Source organism: Gymnoscopelus braueri, assembly GCF_963280865.1.
Source record: "Gymnoscopelus braueri genome assembly, chromosome: 9".
Classification (NCBI taxonomy): domain Eukaryota; kingdom Metazoa; phylum Chordata; class Actinopteri; order Myctophiformes; family Myctophidae; genus Gymnoscopelus; species Gymnoscopelus braueri.
The window spans coordinates 11,153,493-11,176,306 of NC_137610.1; the positions used below are offsets into that span (position 1 = coordinate 11,153,493).

General features: G+C 43.4%; 2 protein-coding genes across 3 annotated transcripts in view; one reads left to right on the forward strand and one right to left on the reverse strand.

The window, feature by feature from the left end:
• rbm28 (RNA binding motif protein 28) overlaps positions 1 to 22,814 on the reverse strand; it is an 895,251-nt gene that overhangs the window by 206,182 nt on the left and 666,255 nt on the right. The window lies entirely within an intron of this gene.
• Positions 1 to 22,814, forward strand: part of sema3e (sema domain, immunoglobulin domain (Ig), short basic domain, secreted, (semaphorin) 3E) — a 40,339-nt gene that overhangs the window by 2,248 nt on the left and 15,277 nt on the right. For both annotated transcript variants that reach the window (XM_080438544.1, XM_080438545.1), the window contains exons 2-5: positions 16,615 to 16,775; positions 17,522 to 17,581; positions 18,215 to 18,334; positions 22,552 to 22,645. In XM_080438544.1, coding sequence (XP_080294670.1) covers positions 16,615 to 16,775; positions 17,522 to 17,581; positions 18,215 to 18,334; positions 22,552 to 22,645 — 435 coding nt within the window. The remainder of the gene's footprint in view (positions 1 to 16,614; positions 16,776 to 17,521; positions 17,582 to 18,214; positions 18,335 to 22,551; positions 22,646 to 22,814) is intronic.

The following is a 22,814-nucleotide window of genomic DNA, read 5'->3' on the forward strand; positions in this document are numbered from 1 at the left end:
GGATTTATACTAACACGAAGGATTTTACAGTGAGAGTGTTAATTGTGAAAGAGGGTCAAGCCCTCTCTGATGACAGCTTTGTCAGCTTCATGGTTGTTGCTCCCTGGATGTTGTGGCTGTGGATGTTTTTCTCCATCGGTGTTGTTGACTCGGGTTTGTTTTGCCACTCTGGCCATGGTGGCTGAGTTTACACAATGTGGCTTTCTCCCATACTATACTGGTGCTGTGATAGAGTGGCTTTCTGGATATGGGAATGGATGTAGTTTACTCTCTGTGTTTTGCCTATGTGCGTGTGTGTGCGTGTGCGCGCGCGTGTGTGTGTGTGTGTGTGTGTGTTCTTTTACCAAATGTCCTCACAAGGACAACAAGATGAGGAAAATTACGTAAAGTGCAGGGTTAGATAGACTTATGTTAATGTAAGGGTAAAGGTTATGGTTCGACATGTAGGGGTGATGTAAGGTTAGGGTCAATCGATCGGAATCAATCTAAGATCCTCACAAAATAAAGCTGTGTGTGCATGCATGCGTACGTGCATGCATGCATGTGTATGTGTGTATGCATGTGTTTGCGTGATATGTGCTGGTATGCGGACTGTTTCCACTGTATCTTCTTACAGAATAATGAGGGCTCTCTCTGCTTTGTAGATAAAACTCTTTTATAAATAGTAAACATCTCCCTTCCCCCTGCCGTGTTTCTTTTGATCTCTATAGCAACAGAAAGTGACGATTCCACGTACACCAGTTAGCCATGCTTGAATATAGGTGTGGAATTTGTATGGTCAGTAAAACACTAATATGCTGATATGTGAGCTAGTTATGAGCACTTGCCGCTCTATAACTTACAAGATGAATGAAAGAAGAGCTTTTTGTGTGGTTTGAAACACAATGGACTGGTGGTCATGACCTTGTGTACTTGAACCCATAGCATCCCCATTATGCGGTCAACGTTCAGCACAAATAGCCGATCTACCAGGTCACAATGCATTGCGTTGTGACGCATTGTGAGCAGGGTTGCCAGATCTGCTTATTATAATTTCCCCGCAAGATTTTATTTGAAAATAGCCGGTCTACAAGCTCACAACGCGTCGCATCGCGACGCGTTGTGAGCTTGTAGATCTGCTATTTTCAAATAGCTGATGTATATGTTAAAGTGCTCATGTGGCCCATAGTCGCTTCTTTTGGACTGGTTTTCCTAGACCTGGTTGCTTGTTTCTCTCACAGAATCTGGCAACACTGATTGTGAGCTTGTAGATCTGCTGTTTTCGCCGCATTGCAGAAGAGAACAGGAGTGGGCCTAGCATTATTAGCCCTTGGGTATACGGTCAAATTAGTATAGTGTTTAAACGGTTAAACTTCCGTTCTGCTTGTATTGTCCGTTCCAACAGCTGATGGGTCTCTCTCTTCTAAGTCAAAGGGTGGAAGTACTGTACAGCAGTTACGTAAAGTGAAGTAAAACACATGGGATGGACGGAGAAAAAAAAAGGACAAGAATAACGAGTACAAGAAATTTGAAACAGGGGTGCACTTGGTTAACTGTTCCATGGGATCTTTGTACACGCTAATATCGAGTCTCCAGCTGTGAGCAGAGCCATGCTGGTGTGCTTAGTCATAAATGCCACATCAATATCTCTAATAAGCATGACTTTCATATATCACCCAATTCATTAACCGCCTGAGGGGAGAGTGGATGCCATAACTGCCTCTCTCCCTCTCCCTCTCTCCCTCTCTCTCAGAGTTTCTCTGTTACATGTTCTGGCTAGCAGAGAGTGCCGGGGAGTGCTGCAGTTGGATCCTATCATTATGGAATGAAAAACATCTAAGCTTTAATATATGCCTCATGGCCCCTGCCAGTGATTTTGAACACACCCTCAAGCACACGCAAACACATACTCACTAGTGCGCACACAGACACCATATTCTCACACACACACACACAGTAGATCCACACATGCCGAGATTGGACACAGGCGCACACACACACTCGCTCGCTCACAGAATAGTGTGAATTCTTCGCACGCCGGGGCCTTGGAAGTGATTCAGGGCAGAGTGGGATGTGGTTTTAACTATTCACCCTCAGGACTATGAAAATATTACCATAACATCTGGCGGATAAACAGGGCAGAGGAGCCATCGTAACTCAATCTATCTGTTTGATTCTCCCGTTTCAAGCGGAGGGAACACATGATGGACGTATTGAATACAATCACTACTGGAATGTATTGGTTACCTTCTTCTTTCTGTTGTTGTCCTTCTGGTGTGGGAGCAATAGAACTTGTGCCTCTGTTTTTTAATAAGTGCTCATTTTCAGATTAGCTTTATTCTGGTTTCTTTGGGGATGAATTCCTTCGGGAACGTTGTCAGATGTTTCAAGGGCGACTGTCCAAGTTCCTACCCTGGAATATATAAATGTCCCGCAGCTTTGATGTGAAGCCGCGCTTAATGCAGACTTGCTTAAAATTATTAGCATCCCTTTCTTTCATCTCCTTCTGCATCTACTGCCCTGTCTATTTCTGGACCACTGATGATTTCTACCCAAACAAACACCCACATTAACTTTTCTTTCATTCTTCTCTGCGGCCTACGCTCTTAATTAACTCATGTTCCAGAAGGTTGTTAGCCTAATCTCACCATGTATTAAGTTACAATGGCAGATTGTCTGCTCTCTCCGGTGCAGAACTGATCCTATAGGCCCCAGCCGCCGAGCACGCAAAGACCTTAAATGCAAGTTATGAGCCTCTAATACACCTCAATAGCCATGACTTTAGGGCTAATCAATGTCCTTAATCCCTGTGTGATTATTTCGTGGACGTGAGCCCACCGTTGCACAGGAATCAGAATGTACAGTATGCTGTCTACTATGGTGGTTATGAAAAGGAGCCCCATTTGTACACTCTCAGTTATCTTGATCTGTGGTCTAACGCCCCAGGGTCCCATATGCATCAGCTATTTTCAAAAAATCTTGGCATTCTTTGAAAATGTATGAATATTTTGGCCATTTTTTAACACCATAAATCTTGTTTTGATTTATGGTGTTTGTGGTCCTTAGCACAAAACATTTTCAGAAGGGGGTCTGCGGCCAAGTACACATTAATTTAAGAAAAAGTTTTGAGAACCACTGGTCTAACTATCCTGGACATAACATTTTAACCTGGATCTAAAAAAAACTTTTGGCAACAACTTTGAACAACTTTCCAGGTTCCCCGAGTGGACCGAGCTCATCAGAGTCGGAAAAAACATCCATTCCGCTTGCTAATGATGCTCTTGCACCGCCAGCAAGTGCCAGTGTCACGGTGGGCTGCATGAAGGGAGGTAGCTGGGGCCGAGATTTATCCTTCCCTCTGCAGCGCTAGTACAGCTGCACGCTTGGCTGATCACTGGAGCTGCGGCGTGAGGGAGAGGGTGATACAGCACTTTCCTAATAGTAATGACCCAATCAGTTCAAAGTCACTTCCACAGAAAAAGCCCTGAAGTTCTTGCGCAGCGTAACGATGCTGGATGAATCAGTGGCCTTTGCACTTGCTTCGGAATAGCGCGTGGTTCAGAGCAGTGGTTCTCAAACTTTTTCATGTCAAGGACCCCCAAATTGACATTATTAGCCCACGGACCCCCATTTGAAAAGCTATGCCAGGAAGATTTTATATAAGAGAAGATTTCTTACGGCTCTAGCAGTGATTCTCAACCATTTAAATTTCAAGGACCTCCAGTTTGACATGCATTAGGCTGCGGACCCCCATTTAATGGCATTTCTATCTCTTGGACCCCAATTTATATTGTAAAATCAATGTTCATTTAACTCGTGAGAGTGTACAAATGGAACGTTGGTTCCATTTGTACACTCTCAGAGTTACAGACTCATAAGGGACAAGTCCATTTGGTGCCTAATCTATCATTTAGCTGGGGACCCCCTGGAACTCCCTCAAAGACCGGACCCCACTTTGGTTTAGAGTTTTCACTGGACACAGCAACCCTGATCATCCAGCTGTGTTAAGTTTTCAATCCAGCCATGGTTTCTTTCTACGGCTCCCCAGTGTTGAAACAGCGGGCCCTGATTCAGATTCATACATTCCTAGGTTTAGTGAGGCCTAGAAGCGCCACCACACCCTTATATAATGGATACCTGTTGAGCACTGCTCTGGTTACATGCGCTTTAGAGAAACCATTATGTGTTTTAAAGGAACATAAAACAAACAGACAAAAAAGCCATCATGGGTCCTTGAGTGGGATAAAAACTTTTGGTTACAGTTGCTTCTGTTTGTACTGAGAAGAAGCATTCCACTGGGTAGAGGAAAGTGGCAACGCCGTGGAAAAAATTAAATAACATGAGTTGACACGTTTTCAAGGCAGCCAAGCTAAGCTATGTTCCCCTCAAAACATGCCAGAGTGAGTGAGAGTTGCTCTGGCACTATATGTGAGACGGCTGCCATTAACCCTTTCAATCCGGGGAACGCATCTCTGTCATTTTTTAGATTTCTTTGGGAAATTCAAAAATAGCAGATCTACAAGTTCATACGAATTGTAACTCAAATCTTTGCTTCTGGGGGGGTCCCTGGAACAAAATATTTTACAAATGTTCGCTTAAAGAATATATATATTAAAAGATTTGCACACATTTTCACGATTAAAAAATATATATATATAGCAGATCTACATGCTCATAGCGAGGCACTCGGTGCCACGCTATGAGCTTGTACTGTATATCTGCTATTTTTTTGAATAGCCCAAAGAAATCTAAAAATGACCCAGATTCTTTCCCGGCCTAAACGGGTTAAACTGGAGCGTTTCACGACAATTAAGTTGACAGTATCTCAGCCAGCGACGTATTTATTTAAAAGTCATAATCATTTAGTGCCATATATAAATATTTTGCTCCAGTAGGTCTGTGTGATGTCCCAACTTGAATAAAGCCGTCCCAGTGATGTCAGAATGTTTTGACAGGGCGAACGTCATACCCGCCGGCTTGTATAAATAAACCTGTGTCACTTCCATGTTTTAGCCCCGACGTTTTCCTCTCAGAAAACTCAAACAAGAAGCTGCTAAAAGCACTCGGGAGCTACATTTTCAGCACCGTTGTGAGAAAAAGAGTGCACACCTCACCTCCGTACTGTATCTACAATTTAGAAGTGTACATACAGCTGGTGCTAATGTGTTGCTCTTCTTTTAGAAACCCTTCCCTCTCTCTCTCTCTCTCTCTCTTTTCTTTCTCAGCTTTTCAGTGCAGTAAGGGGAGGTGCTCCTATATGATGGTTGAATAGTGGCATTCATTGGGAAATTTTATGTTCATTTAAATGCATCACATTAAGTATGCGTCTTCATATTGCAGCTTGTGTGGGTAAATGTGTGCGTGTGCGTGTGCGTGTGTGTGTGTGTGTGTGTGTGTGTGTGTATATGAGTGTGCATATTATGCGCGCCCGTGTCTGCCTACAGTGAATACCCAGGTAGTAATTAGTGATATATGGAACCCCCTGCTGAGTAGTAATTTAAAACCACCCTTCCCAGACAAGGTAAAGGGCGCTCTCTGTGTGCATGCGTTTTTACGACCCTCCACTGACTTATAGCTGCGGCTAAATCTCTTATGAGAGATGAGGATGGGGAATACCAGTGTTTTGCGCGCTGCTAGTTCTGCCTGCCAGAAATGAAGGTGGGGATTTTCTTTTTTCCCCCGCTCTTCCTAAAGCTAATGTGTTAACTGAGGAGCTCCATTAACCCTTCAAGACCGGGAACGCATCTGTGTGTCATTTTCAGATTCCTTTGGCTATTCAAAAAGAGCTTGTAGATCTGCTATTTTCGAGAATCGAGTTTTTTTTGCAAATCTTTGAGTATGTATATATATTTTCAAATCTTTGCTTCTGGGTGTCCCTGGAAGAGCATATTTTGAGATGGGGGTCCGCGGCCAAATACATATGATTTTGGGGGTCCTTGACATGAAAAACGTTTGAGAACCACTGATATTATATTAACACACTGTAGGTTTTTTTCAAAAGAACTGTTAGGATGTCACGATTTTTCAAAAATAGCAGATCTACAAGCTCATAGCGCGGCACTCGGTGCCGCGCGATGAGCTTGTAGATCTGCTATTTTTGAATAGACAAAGAATCTTAAAATGACACAGACGCGTTCCCGGTCTTAAAGGGTTAACTCGGTTCCACCTATGTGTGCCAAGGCCTGTAATTAACGTTTACCACGCAGGCTCTGAGCCGGAGGCCCGTCGGCACAGACCTTATATTAAATCATTAGGAAATGGCGAATATGATGATGCAGAGATAAATCGTCCCTTTTTCAGGTCAGCGAAGGGTAAACTAAGTTTTTATTTGATTTATTCGTCTCTCTCATTATCTCTGTGCGCTCGATCTCTCTCTCTGTTGCAGTGCTGCCTCTCTTTCTATCTCTGGCTATCTCTTTAATATCTTCCTCCCCTATCTCTGTAATTCTCTGTCCTTAGTCTGTACTGCATGTCTCTCTCTCGCTCTCTCCCCCACGCACGGCACGCACGCACACACACAGCACATACTCTCTGCCTCTCCTCTTTATAATTCTCCGTCTATCACCTCTATCACCCTGTAACCTCTATCTAACCACTTAGACCTCTCTCCTCTCTCTCTCTCTGTCCTTCTCTCGCTCTCATTTCTCATGTTCTCTTGCCGTGCACCCCCCCCCACCCCAGTGCTTTATTTCTCTCCCATTGTGTAACGTGTGTGCTCTCTAGTTCATTAGCGAGGCGTCCAGAAGGGAAGGCAGCTGGTGAAAGTCTAATATCCTTCCTGACCTTTCCTCAGCGCAGGGGCGACAGAGAGGGGATGAGTTCAGTTAAGAGACATGAGAACTGGGGGGGAGGAGCAGGAAGACGGAGGGATGGAGTGTGTTTGTGTCCTAAATCATCGTAACCACATTAACCTATTAAAACCTGTTCGATTTCAGCGTTGGCAGTTCAAAAATAGAAGCTCACAGCGTGGCACATCGTCATCGTGCCGCTCTGCGAGCTTGTACATCTGCTATTTTTGAACATTTTAGAAAAATCTTGAAAGTGTTTGAACACTTTTGAATAATCTTCCATTTTTTTTACACAAATCTTCTTTTCTGGGGGAGATAGAGATAGAGATAGAGATAAAGAGATAGAGAGATCTTGTCAACCAGTAGTGGTCCTACCCAATCAAAATAATGTTTATTCACACCAAAGAAAGTTATGGATTTAAGCAATATTACACGAGAGGGGGGGGGGCGCATTATCGCGATTATTGGCACGCCAGTGATGCGGTAAGGAACGAGGCGGAGCCGAGTTCCGCAAGCATCACTGAAGTGGTCACATCGAGCTTACTCCATTTCCGCTACTTGTTGTACGATGAAGTATATGGCTTAAGTGGTTAACCCATTAAGACCTGGAACGCATTTGTGTCACTTTTTGATTTGAGCTACAGTAAAAAGCATCATTTTACACTTTGGCTATTCAAAAATAGCAGATCTGCAAGCTCATAGCGCGGCACCGAGTGCCACGCTACGAGCTTGTAGATCTGCTATTTTTGAAAAATCGTGAATAATTGTTCAAATCTTTGAATATATATTGTTTTAAAGCTAACATTTGTAACTCAAATCTTTGCTTCTGAGGGGACCCTGGAACAAAACATTTTGAGATGGGGTCGGCGGCATGAAAAAGTTTGAAAACCACTGACATAGAAACATACGTTTTTTTCTGAATACTGTTGGGATTTAGAAGACATTTGTAGAATCGGCTTCAGGTCTTAAGTGGTTAAGAAGGATAGCAAGTGTGAAGAGGGGATGAGCAGTAACGCCTGGTAGCTGTTGTTTACTGTAGCCCGGCAGTACAAAGCAGTGTGTTTACCAGACTGTATACACTGTACTATATGTCCCTTTAACATCCTCTGCTATCCCCATGGCAACCTGCGGGAGAGTGGAGAGAGAGAGAGATACTATCTGGAATGTGGGAATGCCACACACTAAATCCCCCCTAAATCCAGCAGCGAAAGTCACTTTTGTTAATCACAGGTATAGGTACAGTAATAATAGGATTGTGGGGTAATCTATCATGGAGAATGTGAGAAAGCGAGAAAACGTCAACTGTTGCAGGTGCTGTGTATACTAAAATATCACTGTAATGAACCGTTACATTGCAGACGCTGTTGCAGCTTGACATCTCTGACTTGTTTAATTGTGCAGAAAATGTTGATTTATTTAATGTAGCAGTTAGAATGTTCAAGCAATGGAATTACCACAGGAATTAATATTAAAGCCATTTAGTCAGTTCAAGTATTAGATGTTTTTGTGTAGTTTGGACACCGAGCTTAACATGCATCAATAATTCATTCAATAATAATTCATCTTAGCAGTACGTTTCGCTTCTTGGCCTTGTGGTTGAGAGACTGTGCTTTGAAACAGATGGGGAGAGGGTTGGATTCAAGTCGGTCAAATAATAAGCAACCCCATCAATTATATTGGCACCTACTTACAGTGTATGGTTTGATGAGGAAACTTGAATCTCTCCAGGCTAGCCATAATAACAACTGTCAGCTGTTAATGATTCTCTCCTGATTTATACCACAGAGTAGAGCACAATTATTCTTTAGTTCCACTGTTCGGAGCTCTTACACCTCATGGAGTCTCTCTGTCTCTCTCTCACTCACACACACACACAGTGGTGGAAAAAGTACTAAAATCTTTACTTAAAAGTAAAAGTACCAATACTGCAATATAGAAATACTCTGTTACAAGTAAAAGTAAAAATGTACTTGAGTAAAAGTATTGGCATCAAAATGTACTTAAAGTACCAAAAGTAAAAGTATTAAAATGTTTGAAAATAGCAGATCTACACAACGCTCACACACAACTCTCACAACTCTCACTTGCTTGTAGATCGGCTATTTTCAAATATCCTATGTATAAAATAGGGCTGAAGTGGTTAATTTACGTTACATAATATCATATAATTTATATCTGAAAAGTAACTAGTAACTAAAGTTTTCAAATAATTGCAGTGGAGTAAAAGTACAATACCCTGGGAAACGTAAAAGTACAAGTACAGTACTTAGTTACTTTACACCACTGCACACACACACACACACACACACACACACACACACACACTCCTGTCGCCTCCGCCTTGGATACCCCATGTGGCTTCCATTTTGCTTAATGACATCATTCCCCTCACCCAGGGGTCTAGTACGGGAATACAAGGCCGTGCTGATAATGGCATGACACCCCCAGCCCGCAAAGCTCCCCACTCACCCCCCAAAACCCCAAGGGCTTACACAGCGGCCCAAGACGAACACACACTCCTTTATTACTGATCCCTGTGCTCTGACCCACTTCAGTATTTGTCTTTGTTTCGAGTCCAGCACGAATACCATTACTCAGTAAAGTTATACGTTTGCCTAGGAAACTGTCTGTCGCGAGCAGCCAAAATTCTGACATGAAATGTCAGCGGTTAGCGCTGGCAACGGCTCAAATTGTTACAAGAAATTTATTTTGGTGTGGTTACTGTACGTTTCCTGACATTCTTGTTTTATGAGTGCGTTTGTCTTGGTGTTTCTTTGACATTGACACGAACGTTTTCTTCCCCGGGAGGTAAAATGATAAGCAGTTCCTACTGTACAGTCAGAAACACACATTACACATACACACACACACCCCGGGCTCTCTCCGCGTGTAAGGAAAACCAACGTTTCCATACTTGGATAAAGAGGGGATCAGAGGAGTTTATTTTGATTTTAACTTCACCGAATCTCCCCGGGCATCTTTCAGCACTCGGCAGACAGCCGATGAAAGTGTCTGTCTTGAGGGAGTATTTTTTTTTCCTCCGTCTTTTCCATTTGAAGTGCGGGAGCACAGTTGGAACCATGCACACCTTCTCCATTCCCTCTCAAGCCCCTTAGCTGATGGTAAAAAATGCTCATTGGCTGCAGATGGCGAGAATGACAAGGAGGAGAGAGGTGGAAATCCCCTCTTTGACTGAGGAGGCTGAATGGTGACTACAACTACTCTCTGGCTGTGACTGGTTTAGATAATCACAGAGGAAGGAATCTTCTTATCTTGACTGTATAATCATAAACGCCTCTTGCCATGATTAGAGTGCCTTCCGATTGCTGTGTACGCTATCAATGCATTTGTCTATAATTTAGCTGATTAATAGACTTCCATTATGATAATGTGTTATCAGAGAGTGCAAAATACACTATTGTTATTCATCACATTATTTATAGAAAGTCTGTCATCAGTTTAAATCTATTGATACCTATTGTTAATGGAAAATCCAAAACATTTTTGAACTTTTTACTTCACTGATGATGAATCATCATCATCATCGTCATCTGACCTGAAGAGTGCCCCAGGACGAGTAAATTCTTGGTCATATTTTATGTGTGAATACATATATAATACATTATACTTAATATGCTTTCCCGGGAACAATTCTTATCGCTGCTATGCTGACGACACACAGCATTAACTTTCCATTATACAGATAATGGTATAGATTGGCCAGAGTGAAGGATTGCATACTGTAATTCCTATCAAGAAATGGATTGCATTGAATTTTCTGCAGATACATTCAGATAACTGAATTGATTTCTAAAGTAAAACATTTCGGCTCAGATCACCTTGTATGTTACTGGCATGTTATTGAAAATACAACTGATTAATTGCCCAGCTGTATAAAACAGTACAACTAAGGTAGAAATGTGTTATCTTTACCTTTGATTTATTGAATTTCAAATCCTGGCTAATTCCACACCTAACTTTACACCTACTTTATGACAACTGCAGTGCACTACAATGGCTTAACTTCAACTTGTGCAGAACGCTGCTCAAATCTGAGCGGCCACAAGTCCCTCAATGCCTCAGTTCTTGTTTTGCTGAGTGCGGTTTTGCTCTCGGTTGCATCACCGAAAGCTTGACCCCCTTATGTGCCAGGGAGTCACATGAGATCCTTAGACACACCTTCAATGGCTGTCTCCTGGTCCAGATTGGTGACTATAGGGAAGGCTGGCTATTTGTCATCAGGGCTACTACATTCTGGAATGCCCTCCCTGTTAATTTTTTTTAAATAAAAAGGCTTTTTTGATGTCCTGATTCACTATCTGTGACGCCTCAATCGGCTTGTTGACATTTGGTACCCAGCATTGCCCAGGAATCAGGATATTGCGTGGGTGAAATAGAATCTCTCTCTCTCTCATTCTTCCTTCCTCTCTCCCCCTCTCAATCTGTCCTTCTCTCTATCTGTCTATCTCTGTCTTTCTCTGTGACTCTCCCTCTCTCTCTGTTTCTGTCTCTCTCTCTGATCGAGCTTAGGTCTGATGTCACATGCAACAGACCATTGCCTATCACCGGCAATGTTCTTGCCGACGTCTGGGATCTTCATATATATGACATAATCTGGGCACCCAGACACACCCCCACCCCCACACACAGACAGATATTTAAAAAAATAATCAAAAGATATAAAAAAGAAAACATTTCAAAAAGAGTTAAAAATGCAGATCTGCAATCTCACCACACGCACACATAGGGCTTAAGTAGTTAACTACACCTGCACAAGCAAGCTGAGTCCTGCTCTCGCCCATCCTCTGTCCAAGTGAGTGTCACACCAGGCATTCCAAGGTGAAGTGCACCTTATGGATTACACTCGCATGCACACGAACAAGAGCGGCTGTCAAAGTGTGTGTGTGTGTGTGTGTGTGTGTGTGTGTGTGCTCACGTGTGCGCACGCACACGTGTGCGCACGCCCAACCAAGCGTGTCTGAGCATATGTGTGTGAATCCTGGTGTGAGTGGTTGTATTTGTACATGCAATGCTCGCTGCCACTCCTCATTAAGGCCTGAACAGGGTGAAGAGCGTGCGGAAAATGGGTTTGGTCGAACAATTGTTCACTCCATCACTCTCAATAGGCGTCTCAGTCTGTCATCGTGATCGCGGCGAGAGCCAGTGACTCTGGCTCCACATGAAGAAACAAGCTGATGGTTTCCCTAACACCTTTAGAGAGGTACAAGGACATAATGATATATTGTTCTCTATTCAAATCCCAGAGAGAGAGAGAGAGATACAGTACAAAAAAGTGTTGGCTATGTGTGTGTGTGTGTGTGTGTGTGTGTGTGTGTGTGTGTGTGTGTGTGTGTGTGTGTGTGTGTGTGTGTGTGTGTGTGTGTGTGTGTGTGTGTGTGTGTGTGTGGAGCGTGGGGGGCTATCTGTGCACACGCACACTCGTGCACGCCTGTGTGTCTGTGTGAGGGCTCCAAGGAAGCTCTAACTACATGGATTAGATAATTACAGGAAGCTGATCTGGGCCTTTGGCAGCAGCGCTGCCACATCCTTGGCTCTGTCTGTGCCACCTCGCCAGCACAGAGATCTGACGCTACCAAAACAAACCTGTCTGCACCAACTGCAAGATCTTAACAGCAGAAAAATAAACACGCTCCCTCTCCGCACTCCGTGGAGATCTAATGCCAGTTAAAACAAACAAGAACCAGCCACCGAGTCCGTGGCTGTATGCTGTGAATGAACTGCGCAAATAGGGCAAAAAATACGTCACGGCCTCTATCTGCGAGATCGCGTCTCTCTAAAAATATACAGACAGGCAGAAATAACAAATCATACAATTAACCCTCTGAATCACCAGAGTTTCGGGTTAGCTTCCCTAATATAATACTGAGTTAGCTAAAAGACAGGTTTTCTAAATGGGGACCGTAGGCCCCCAGGGGGTCCGCCAGTTGGCCAATTGTAAAGGCGAGGAAAATTAAATTACATTTTTTAATTACATTTTAAAAAGTTAAAAGTTAAAAAATATGAATTTCTCTTCAATTTCAATTCATTTATTGTACCAGTGTGACCACTTACAACCCTGATGTCCCTATGTTGAGCAATTCATTATTTTCAAACAATAGAATTTTTTACAACATTTTCATTAAATCAATTAATTAATTAAAAAAGGGGTGCTGCAGCCCGAGGCTATGGCTATTTGTGGGAATAGCGAGGAAAGGTATTGGGAACCTCTGAGTTAAATGCTTGGCGTAGCATTAAGGAGAGGTTTTGCCCGCGGAGGAGACAGCTGTGGGGCAGGTGATGGTAGCCAGTGTTTTCCTCTCTCCCTCCGCGTTGTCTGGCTGGTTTAAATTGGCAATGAAAGTGGAACAAATGGGCAGACATTGTATCACAGTGAGCCGTGCAGAACGCCCTGGTGCGAGCCATTACGGTGGTCCACAGTTAACACATGCCAGATCCCATTCCTTCTCTCACAAGGACACCCAGCCATGCGCCTCCGGGGCCCACAGGTTTAAGCTAGGGCAGGCCCATGGGAAGTGCACCGCTCTAGGGGGGGGCGACTCGAAGTTCAGGTCCTTCACCCTCTGCACTGCAGCGCCAGTGCCTCACATCAGAGGCAGAGATACAGAAGACCAGCCTGTCAGCTTCAATCACACAGACGGAACTGCATTTGTGTGTGTGTATGTGCATGCGTGCGCACATGCGTGTGTGTGCGCGCATGTTTGTGTGTCCGCAGACAAGGCTATGATTTTTTTTTATTGTGGAGCTTACATTGAAATACAGTTAAATGTATGTGAAGCTCTTCTTGCAGTCCATTTATCGTAAAGTCAAATGGTATTATGTTAGCCTGACAGCGAGTAACAGCTGATCTCACGCATTAGTTCACTGTTGTCTTTCGCTAATGCACTTCAGATTTTGGATGGGGAAAGCTGAGACGCGCTTTCTGCCTCGGGGCAAGAAATCAACCATTTGGCCTGATAAAGAGGACGGTTCCGTTTCCTGTCTGATGAAAGCACTTCCTCCTGGATACAGGGGCCATAGGTTACGTGGCGAAGATCAAATATCCCTTCCACTAATCACACCATCTTTCCCAGGAATCGTATCCCCCATGCACCTCTTTTTCAAATCCTATAGGCTTTTGGGGGCATTTCCAGTGTCCTGGGTGCCTTCTTGCGAAGGCTATCTCAAGATTTGGAAATAATAGACACGTTGGGAGGCGGTGAGGCATTTAACAATAGAAATTGTTGACATGCTCCATAGCCGTGATTGTTATAAAGAAAAACATGCAACTATGCACTGTATAAAACCCATAACAAATCCCTATAAACGCTCATTGTAATGGGTTAGTTCCACTCCTTTTACAATGTTCATTCTATCCCTCACACATATCATGTTGTCCTATGTAATAGTTTGGAATGTCTTCAATGTCAAATAGAAACCACAAACAAAAACACATTTGGACAATGACATAACACAGAGAAACACAAGCTGTTGAATGGAGTCAGAGGGAGGTCGATGCAGAGGAGTAAACGTCTGAGTTACAGTATGCTTCGTCGTATACCGTAAATCTACAAGCTCACAACACATTGTGGACACAATGCATTGTGTGCAGGGGTGGAAAAATAACTCAAATGTTTTACCTAAGTAAAAGTATCAATGTAGAAGTATGTAGAAGTATGTAGAAGTACTCTGTTACAAGTAAAAGTACGGAATTCAAAATTGACTTGAGTAAAAGTACAAAAGTATTGGTATCAAAATGTACTTAAAGTACCAAAAGTAAAAGTACTAAAATACCAAAATAGCAGATCTATAGCACAACGCATCGCATTGCGACGCGTTGTGAGTTTGTAGATCGGCTATTTTCAAATAGCCTAGGTATAAAATAGGGCTAAAGTGGTTAATGTGGTTAACGTTTTATAATATCATAATTTATATCTGCAAAGTAACTAGTGACTAAAGTTTTCAAATAATTGTAGTGGAGTAAAAGTACAATATTTGCCTCTGAGATGTAGTGGAGTAGAAGTAAAAGTATTGAAAATTGGAAATACTCCAGTAAAGTAAAAAATCCTCAAAAGTGTATACTTTTGAGGAAATATACTTAGTTACTTTACACCACAACAGAGCATAATCTAGGCATAAGGAAGGAGAGTGGCGATGGACAGATAACCCTGTTGTTGCTCCCCGTGGCCCTCTAGGGAGGAGCTGGATCAGGAACACATGTTTGCCCCGCGCCCTTGGCCACGCATGGCCAGCGGCCAAGGACTTCGTCGTATATAGACGTGTCGCAGATGCAACGCATACAGTGGTGTAAAGTAACTAAGTACATTTACTCAAGTACTGTGCTTAAGTCCACTTTTGAGGAATTTTTACTTTACTGGAGTATTTCCCATTTTCAGTACTTTTACTTCTACTCCACTACATCTCAGAGGCAAATATTGTACTTTTACTCCACTACAATTATTTGAAAACGTTGGTTACTAGTTACCTTTCAGATATAAATTATGATATTATGATGATACATTAACCACTTCAGCCCTATTTTATACATATGCTATTTGAGCGTGAGCGATGCTCACATACAGTATGCTATTTGAGCGTGAGAGATGCTCGCGACGCGTTGTGAGCTTGTAGATCTGCTATTTTCAAACATTTTAGTACTTTTACTTTTGGTACTTTAAGTACATTTTGATACCAGTACTTTTGTACTTTTACTCAAGTAATTTTTTAATTCTGGACTTTTACTTGTAACAGAGTATTTCTATATTGCAGTGTTGGTACTTTTACTTAAGTAAAGAATTTGAGTACTTTTTCCACCACTGGACGGCCGCGTAGTGAGCTTGTTTTAGATTTGCAACACCATCGTACGACAAGAGTATAAATGATCCATTACACTGAAATGAGTTTGACACGCTTCACGAGAGAGAGGGAACGGATCACGTTTAGCGAGACTAGCGCTTTAGAGTCCGCAGGGTAAAACATCATTCTGAAGTAGAAATAAATCCTGTGCAGAGAAATAAAGGGAGGCCCCACATTATTGTAAAGGAGAAATGTTTTACTGAAAGGTGCAATCGAGGTGAATCGACTATTCAACAGGCCTTAAGGAAGTATCCGGGGAGACAAAATTAATACCTGCTCTGTTGCTGTAATATGAGGCCAGTGGCTAGTTTTGTCTGTAATGTGTCAATCAGGTGACTTGTTTTATACAGTATCTCTTTCCATGTAAAAATAAGTATTTCATCTGTCTGTCTGTTCTTGAATGATTGATTGAATTGCAGTGGTTCTCAAACTTTTTAATGTCAAGGACACAACTTGACACTTATTAGCCCGCGGACCCCCATTTGAAAAGATATGCCAGGGACCCCCATAAGAGAAGAGATTGTTACTGCTCTATAGCAGTGATTCTCAACCATTTTCATTTCAAGGACCCCCGGTTTGACATGCATTAAGCTACGTAGTACGGACCCCCATTTAATGACATTTCTATCTCTGGGACCCCAATTTATATTGTAAACTCAATGTTAATTTAACTCTGAGAGTGTACAAATGGAACCAAATGGATGCGTTAGGGTCCATTTGGTTCCATTTGTACACTCTCAGAGTTACAGACCCATAAGCGTCCATTTGGTTCCTACTATCCATCATTTAGCTGGGGACCCCCTAGAACTCCCTCAAGGACCCCTGGGGGTCCCCGGACCCCACTTTCAGAACCAATGCTTTAATAGACAGAAATGTAAACAGCACGAGGTACAGTCGGACATTTAGGCTAAAAGGATAACACAAAAAAAGGTCCTGGGGACTGACTGTCTGTCAGTCTGTCTGATCTAATTTGTGTGTTTGTGTGTGTTTGCAGAGCTATGGCAGATGAACAGGACCTGGGTGTTCCAGGGAGCCAGGCCCTCTCTCCAGCCCCAGACCATGCTGCTGGACGAGGGCCATGAGAGACTGTACGTAGGGGCCAAGAACTCCCTGTACTCGCTGAGCCTGGAGCGGGTCAACACGCACCACAGAGAGGTATATACTAGGCCTGTTTTCATCTCTCTGCCATGACCTGCCTGTCTGTGTGAGGAACCACTGAACTCTGCCACTCACTGGGTCAATAGGTTACTCAAACAGATTGCGTGGGCGGGTTGCTTGCCTGCTTGCGTGCGTGTGTTGCATGAGAGAGAGAAGGGCAGAGAGAGACTCAGAGAGAGAGAGAGAGAGAGACTCAGAGAGAGAGAGAGAGAGAGACTCAGAGAGAGAGAGAGAGAGAGAGAGACTCAGAGAGAGAGAGAGAGAGAGAGAGAGAGTAAAGTGGTTAGATAGAGGTTACAGCAGGGTGATAGAGGTGATAGACAGAGAATTACATTATATGAAGAGGAGAGGCAGAGAGTAAGAGAGGTTAGAGGTGCAGTGTGTGTGTGTGTGTGCGTGTGTATGTGCGCGTGTGTGTGTGTGTGTGTGTGTGTGTGTGTGTGTGTGTGTGTGTGTGTGTGTGTGTGTGTGCGTCAGCGAGAGTGAGAGAGAGAGAGAAAGCGTGCGTGCATGTGTGTTCACATGCACGCGTACGTGTGTGAATGCGCACGTGTGTACTACAGACGCAAAGGTATTCCAGATGTTTATGTGTGTACATGGGTGCATAGTCTGCATACTGGTGCACTCCACATAAAATAAAGCTAAGACAGCCATTACAGCCAACACTTTTTCTTGTTTATCTATTTGCCTTCAAAGTCAAACAGTTTGTGTAAATAAAAGGATAAACTGTGTTCTCTCCTCAGATCCACTGGGCCAGCACTGAGACTCAAGTAGAGGAATGTCTGAACAAGGGCAGGGAGAAGGTAACACTCAGCCCATTTATATGCAGACATAATTCAATAGGCTCTGTCACCGCTATGCTATCGATTAGCATACCGCACACTAGTTCTCATTAACCTTGGCTCAACCTATTGATGTAATGGTGCCATGGACGGTGCAGTAAAAGCCTGACCATTCTTCATTTCCTTAATTAAAACCTCTTTTCCTGTTGTTTACCCTTTCTATTCCTCATCTCCCTTTTCACCATGGGTTCATCCCTCTCTATTATTTCCATTTTTCCATTCTTTAAAAAATTATCTATTACCAAAGTGTTTATGAAATGTCCGTCCTATAAGTTGTATTACAATGAACAATAGTTGATTAAAAAATGACTGAACAATGGTTAATTATGCACCAATATGGGAACCCATTAATTTAAAAGACAGTTTTTCATTGCTAATTGAAAATCTGTCTTGAAAGATTAGTGATGCACAAACAATAGAACACAGTCAAATCCTCAGCGTTAATTTAACTCAAAAGAGTGTACAAATGGAACCAAATAGACCATTACATTTGTACACTCTTCAGAGTTAAATTGACACTGACGAGGAGAATACAGTGAATTTACTCTTGTCGTATATCATACATTCTCTCTCTCTCTCTCTCCCTCCATACAGCCAGAGTGTGCTAACTACATCAAGGTCTTGCAGCAGTACAACCAAACCCACCTATTAGCCTGTGGGACAGGAGCCTTTAACCCCACCTGTGGCCTGGTCAGGGTGGGACACACAGGACAGGTGAGACAGACTGACTGACTGACTGAATGTCCCTGGCTTCAACATGTGAGCCCGGTTTGTCCAGCTCCTATTTCAAGGCGAAAGCAATGGAGCGCATACTGTACACATCCTCTTCCAAAACATTAAAAAAGGTTAAAAAACACCCCTAAGAAGAACATTTGAAGGTGGAACCCTTTGGTTCTATCAAAAAGAACACAGCTTACAACACTCCGCTATAAGGGGACCAATACCAAATTCATAGGAGTTAGTACTGGAAAAGAAAAACTGAATATATGTACATACTATGTCCAAATTCAGACTTATGGTGTATAAGTGCTTATGTGCAACAACTTTTTCAAAATGAAAATAACATGGTGTCGTTGTGCTCTATAGATTTCTAGAACTTTCTCAACAGTTTTCTTAGCAAAGTTTGCACTTTCCTGCACTGTCAGTGCAACTAGAGTCCTCGCCAGAGCACCTCAGGGAGTGCTGTGTCTCCTAGAGAGAAGGAGATGAGAAACAGAGAGGGAGGTATAGGGAGAGGGGGGGAAGTAGAGAGGAAACGACAGAAAAAGAATAAAGGGGGAGGGAGAAAAGGAGAGGGAGTGAGGAGAAAAAGATTCAAGACCGATCACCGATGGAAATGGAGAGGGAGAGCGCAAGACGGATGGAGTGTGGCAGAGAGAGAATAAATAATCTGTTTGCGTCCTCGTGGGGAGTAGCAGTATGTTTGTTTGGCTCTAGATAATGTGGAGAGGAAAAAACAAACAGCCTGGCTCTCCTTGTACACAGAACAGAACAGAGGCACTCCAAGACACACTGTGTTGGCCCTATACTGCGAGGTCAGGTGTGTGTGTGTGTGTGTGTGTGTGTGTGTGTGTGTGTATGTGTATGTGTATGTGTATGTGTGTGTGTGTGTGTGTGTGTGTTTGTATATAAAGTGAGATTGTGAAAGGTATCTGCCAGATGTTTACAGTGAACAGCTCCCTGGGCGTGTGTATCTCTGTGGTGTTTCCAGAGAGCCAGAGAGAACACGCAGAATGCTTTTCGCCCTGCATTCCACAGCTCTGCTCCGCTCATTCAAAAGCCCATCACACCTTCCAAACAGAAACAGTCACACCACTGCTCCATCACTCATATCAATGGAATGTTTACAGCCCTGGCGGCCTGGACAACACTGGACCAGAGCTGCAGCTGGCTGTAAAGCGTTCCAATGTGCTCTGCTGCCGTGTTGTGTGTGTTTAGAATACATGATGAAAAGTGTTGTTGCAATATTGGCTGGTGTCCTGTGGTCATGGATCAGCAATATTATGCTATAGCATGACCTCAAGTGTTTTGTATCATACCACAGCTCCATTATTATTCGTTATACCCAAAGGACGGCGGCCTATTTGGGGCCATGCATGTACAGTATGCAGGAACTATACCGCTATGCGGCACAAGCATTATGCGAAGCTCGGGCAATCAGTTAAGCAGACGGGTCGGGTTAGCAAATCAGGGTATTATACTGGCTTGGCGACACAAACGTGAAGTGACGCCAATCCGTGAAGCCAACGGTTTGGGTTGGCCAAGATGGGAAGCCGATGCATACAATCTTCCGGCTGACAGATATTCGTGATTTTTCGGTTCAGGGAAACTTTCGTCTCTGCACACCGAGTTATGCCAGGGCACACACGCACGCACGCACACACACACACACACACACACACACACACACACACACACACACACACACACACACACACACACACACACACACACACACACACACACACACACACACACACACACACACACACACACACACACACACACACACACACACACACACACACACACACACTAAATTATAGTATTGATTTATGATAAAAAAAAAAAAAAAAAAAAACGTGTCTTCGTTACTAGGTTAAAGGTTATAGGAAAAGTAAATATGGTGGCTGCGTTTGGAGCGCTGTCACTGGGAGATATTTGCATTCATCAGAATGCCTCTCAGCAAATCACAATGTCAGGTCAGAACTAACTGTGGTCAAATATTACATAATCATTACATTACATTTGAGTTATGTCAATCCAAAAGGCATTTCTTCTTTTTTCTATGTTTTTCTATTTAAGATTCATTGGCACATCTCACAAACATCATTCTTTCCACTTCAAAACAGCTATTTTCTAAAGCCCAGGATTAACGGTAATTGGAACCCAAAATGGAAGCCAAAATGTGCCTCAGCCTCATGAAAGCATCTATCATTTTGGGAGGAGGCGTCATTTTATTTTTAAATAGTGGCTTAGACTATCTCATTTTAGAATGACACTCCTCATAGTGTAGGATATTATACTTACTGTAGACTAGAATTACCATTTTGCCAGACTGGTTTTAACTTTGTGTGGGGCACTAAGAATAATACCCAGTACCCACCATCAATTGCTGCTGTTAGGGTATTTATTACGTTAAATTGATGCACACACATTTATTAACCACATAAACCCTAGCGTCAATGTTATGTGCATGCCATAATAGGCAAACATTGAGCAAAAATAGGCGGACATCAAACGAAAATGGCAAATCTACAAGCTAGCTCACAACGCATCCCATTACGATGCATTGTGAGCTTGCAGTTTGCAATTTGAGTTACAACCAAGTTTATAGGGTTTAAGTGGTTAATCTGACCTAATTGTGTGCCGTACAAAATGTGTAAAATAATTACAGACCACTGTGGTCACATGTGTTTTATTATATCTCAAGAGGAAAAGGCACAGCTTGCTTTCCCACTAACTACATTTACATTTCATGTACACCAACAGTGCTGTGTGAAGTGTTCTTCTGTGAATCCTGTGTGGTTTCATATAGATCACAGGCGGATGATGGATGATGTTAAAGCAGACTGTAGTGAATTGTGGTACAGGCGTACACAGGGTTTTTGGCTTGGACACAGCGGGGGTTCCATGGCTACTCATAAATCAATATGAGACATCTCCTCTGATCTCCTGCTGACACTCATAAACACTGCGGTGGGCACACCATTTAAAGGGCTGAGTTTCTATAGGGAGTTTAGGGGTGTGTGTGTGTGTGTGTGTGTGTGTGTGTGTGTGTGTGTGTGTGTGTGTGTGTGTGTGTGTGTGTGTGTGTGTGTGTGTGTGTGTGTGTGTGCAGCTAGGCGCGAATGTGAGTTAGTGCTTTGTGCACATGTCTGTATGTTTGTGTCTGTGCTAGGTGTGTGTGTGTGTGTGTGTGTGTGTGTGTGTGTGTGTGTGTGTGTGTGTGTGTGTGTGTGTGTGTGTGTGTGTGTGTGTGTGTGTGTGTGTTTCAAGTCTGTGGTGGGGTGTGTGTGCGTGTGAGTGTGCACACTTGTGTTCTCCACTGTCTGCGTACCTGAATAGTGTGCACAGCTGTGTGTGTGTGTGCGTGTGTGTGTGTGTGTGTGTGTGTGTGTGTGTGTGTGTGTGTGTGTGTGTGTGTGTGTGTGTGTGTGTGTGTGTGTGTGTGTGTGTGTGTGTGTGTGTGTGTGTGTGTGTGTGTGTGTGTGTGTGTGTGTGTGTGTGAGAGAGAGACTGTCTGCTCCCTGCTGTGCATGGCAGGTCGGATCAGAGGCAGTGAACTCTGTAGAGGATAAGAGCGGAGCAGATCTGGAGTTTACACATTAAGGACAACACTTCTTCAATTGGTCATCCATCACTCCCCGTCTCATCTATCTTCTCACCCAACTCTCATCCATCACTTTCACATATTCTCTCTCTCTCTCCGTCTCTCTCTGTCTCTCTGTCTCTCTCTCCTATCTGTATCTCTCCATCACCTCCTGGGGTACGTCTATCTGAAAATGTTGAAGCGAGGGTAGACATAGAAGTGTCTCTTGTCTGTAGAATGCGCACGCGCGCGTGTGTGTGTGTGTGTGTGTGTGTGTGTGTGTGTGTGTGTGTGTGTGTGTGTGTGTGCGCGCGCGTGCGTGCGTGCGTGTGTGTGTTTAACAACTTTGTGAGGACCACCAATGTTTTTGCAAGACTAGGAGGTTGATCACTTTTTAATTGTCTATTCAAGGGGTTTAGGGGTAGACCTAGAGTTGAGCTCACAGTCGGCCGTCAAGGTATAGAGGTTTGGAATGTAGGGGTGAGGTTATGGTTCGAATTAGGGTTAAGGGGATGCATGTATTATTCATCGGTCATACTCTGTGTGTTCCGTCTGCGTGTGAGCATTTCTGTGCCTGTGTATCTCTGTGTTGTGCGTTCTGACAATGTTCTGTCCTCAGGACAGGCTGTTTGTTCTGGAGGAGGAGAGCATTGAGAGCGGGCGAGGCCGGTGCCCGTACGACCCCAACAGCCCCTGTACCTCCACACTCTCCAGTAAGACACTACGAACCAGTTTCAACCTGGTCCTTATTTTGGACATGTCATGATAGCCGAAAATTGTCAAGAATTGTCTAAATCTTTTAAGAAATAGTGATGAGCTTTTACATCTGCTATTTTCGTCACACGGCGCCGCAATATGAAAATTAGGCATTAAACTGAATGC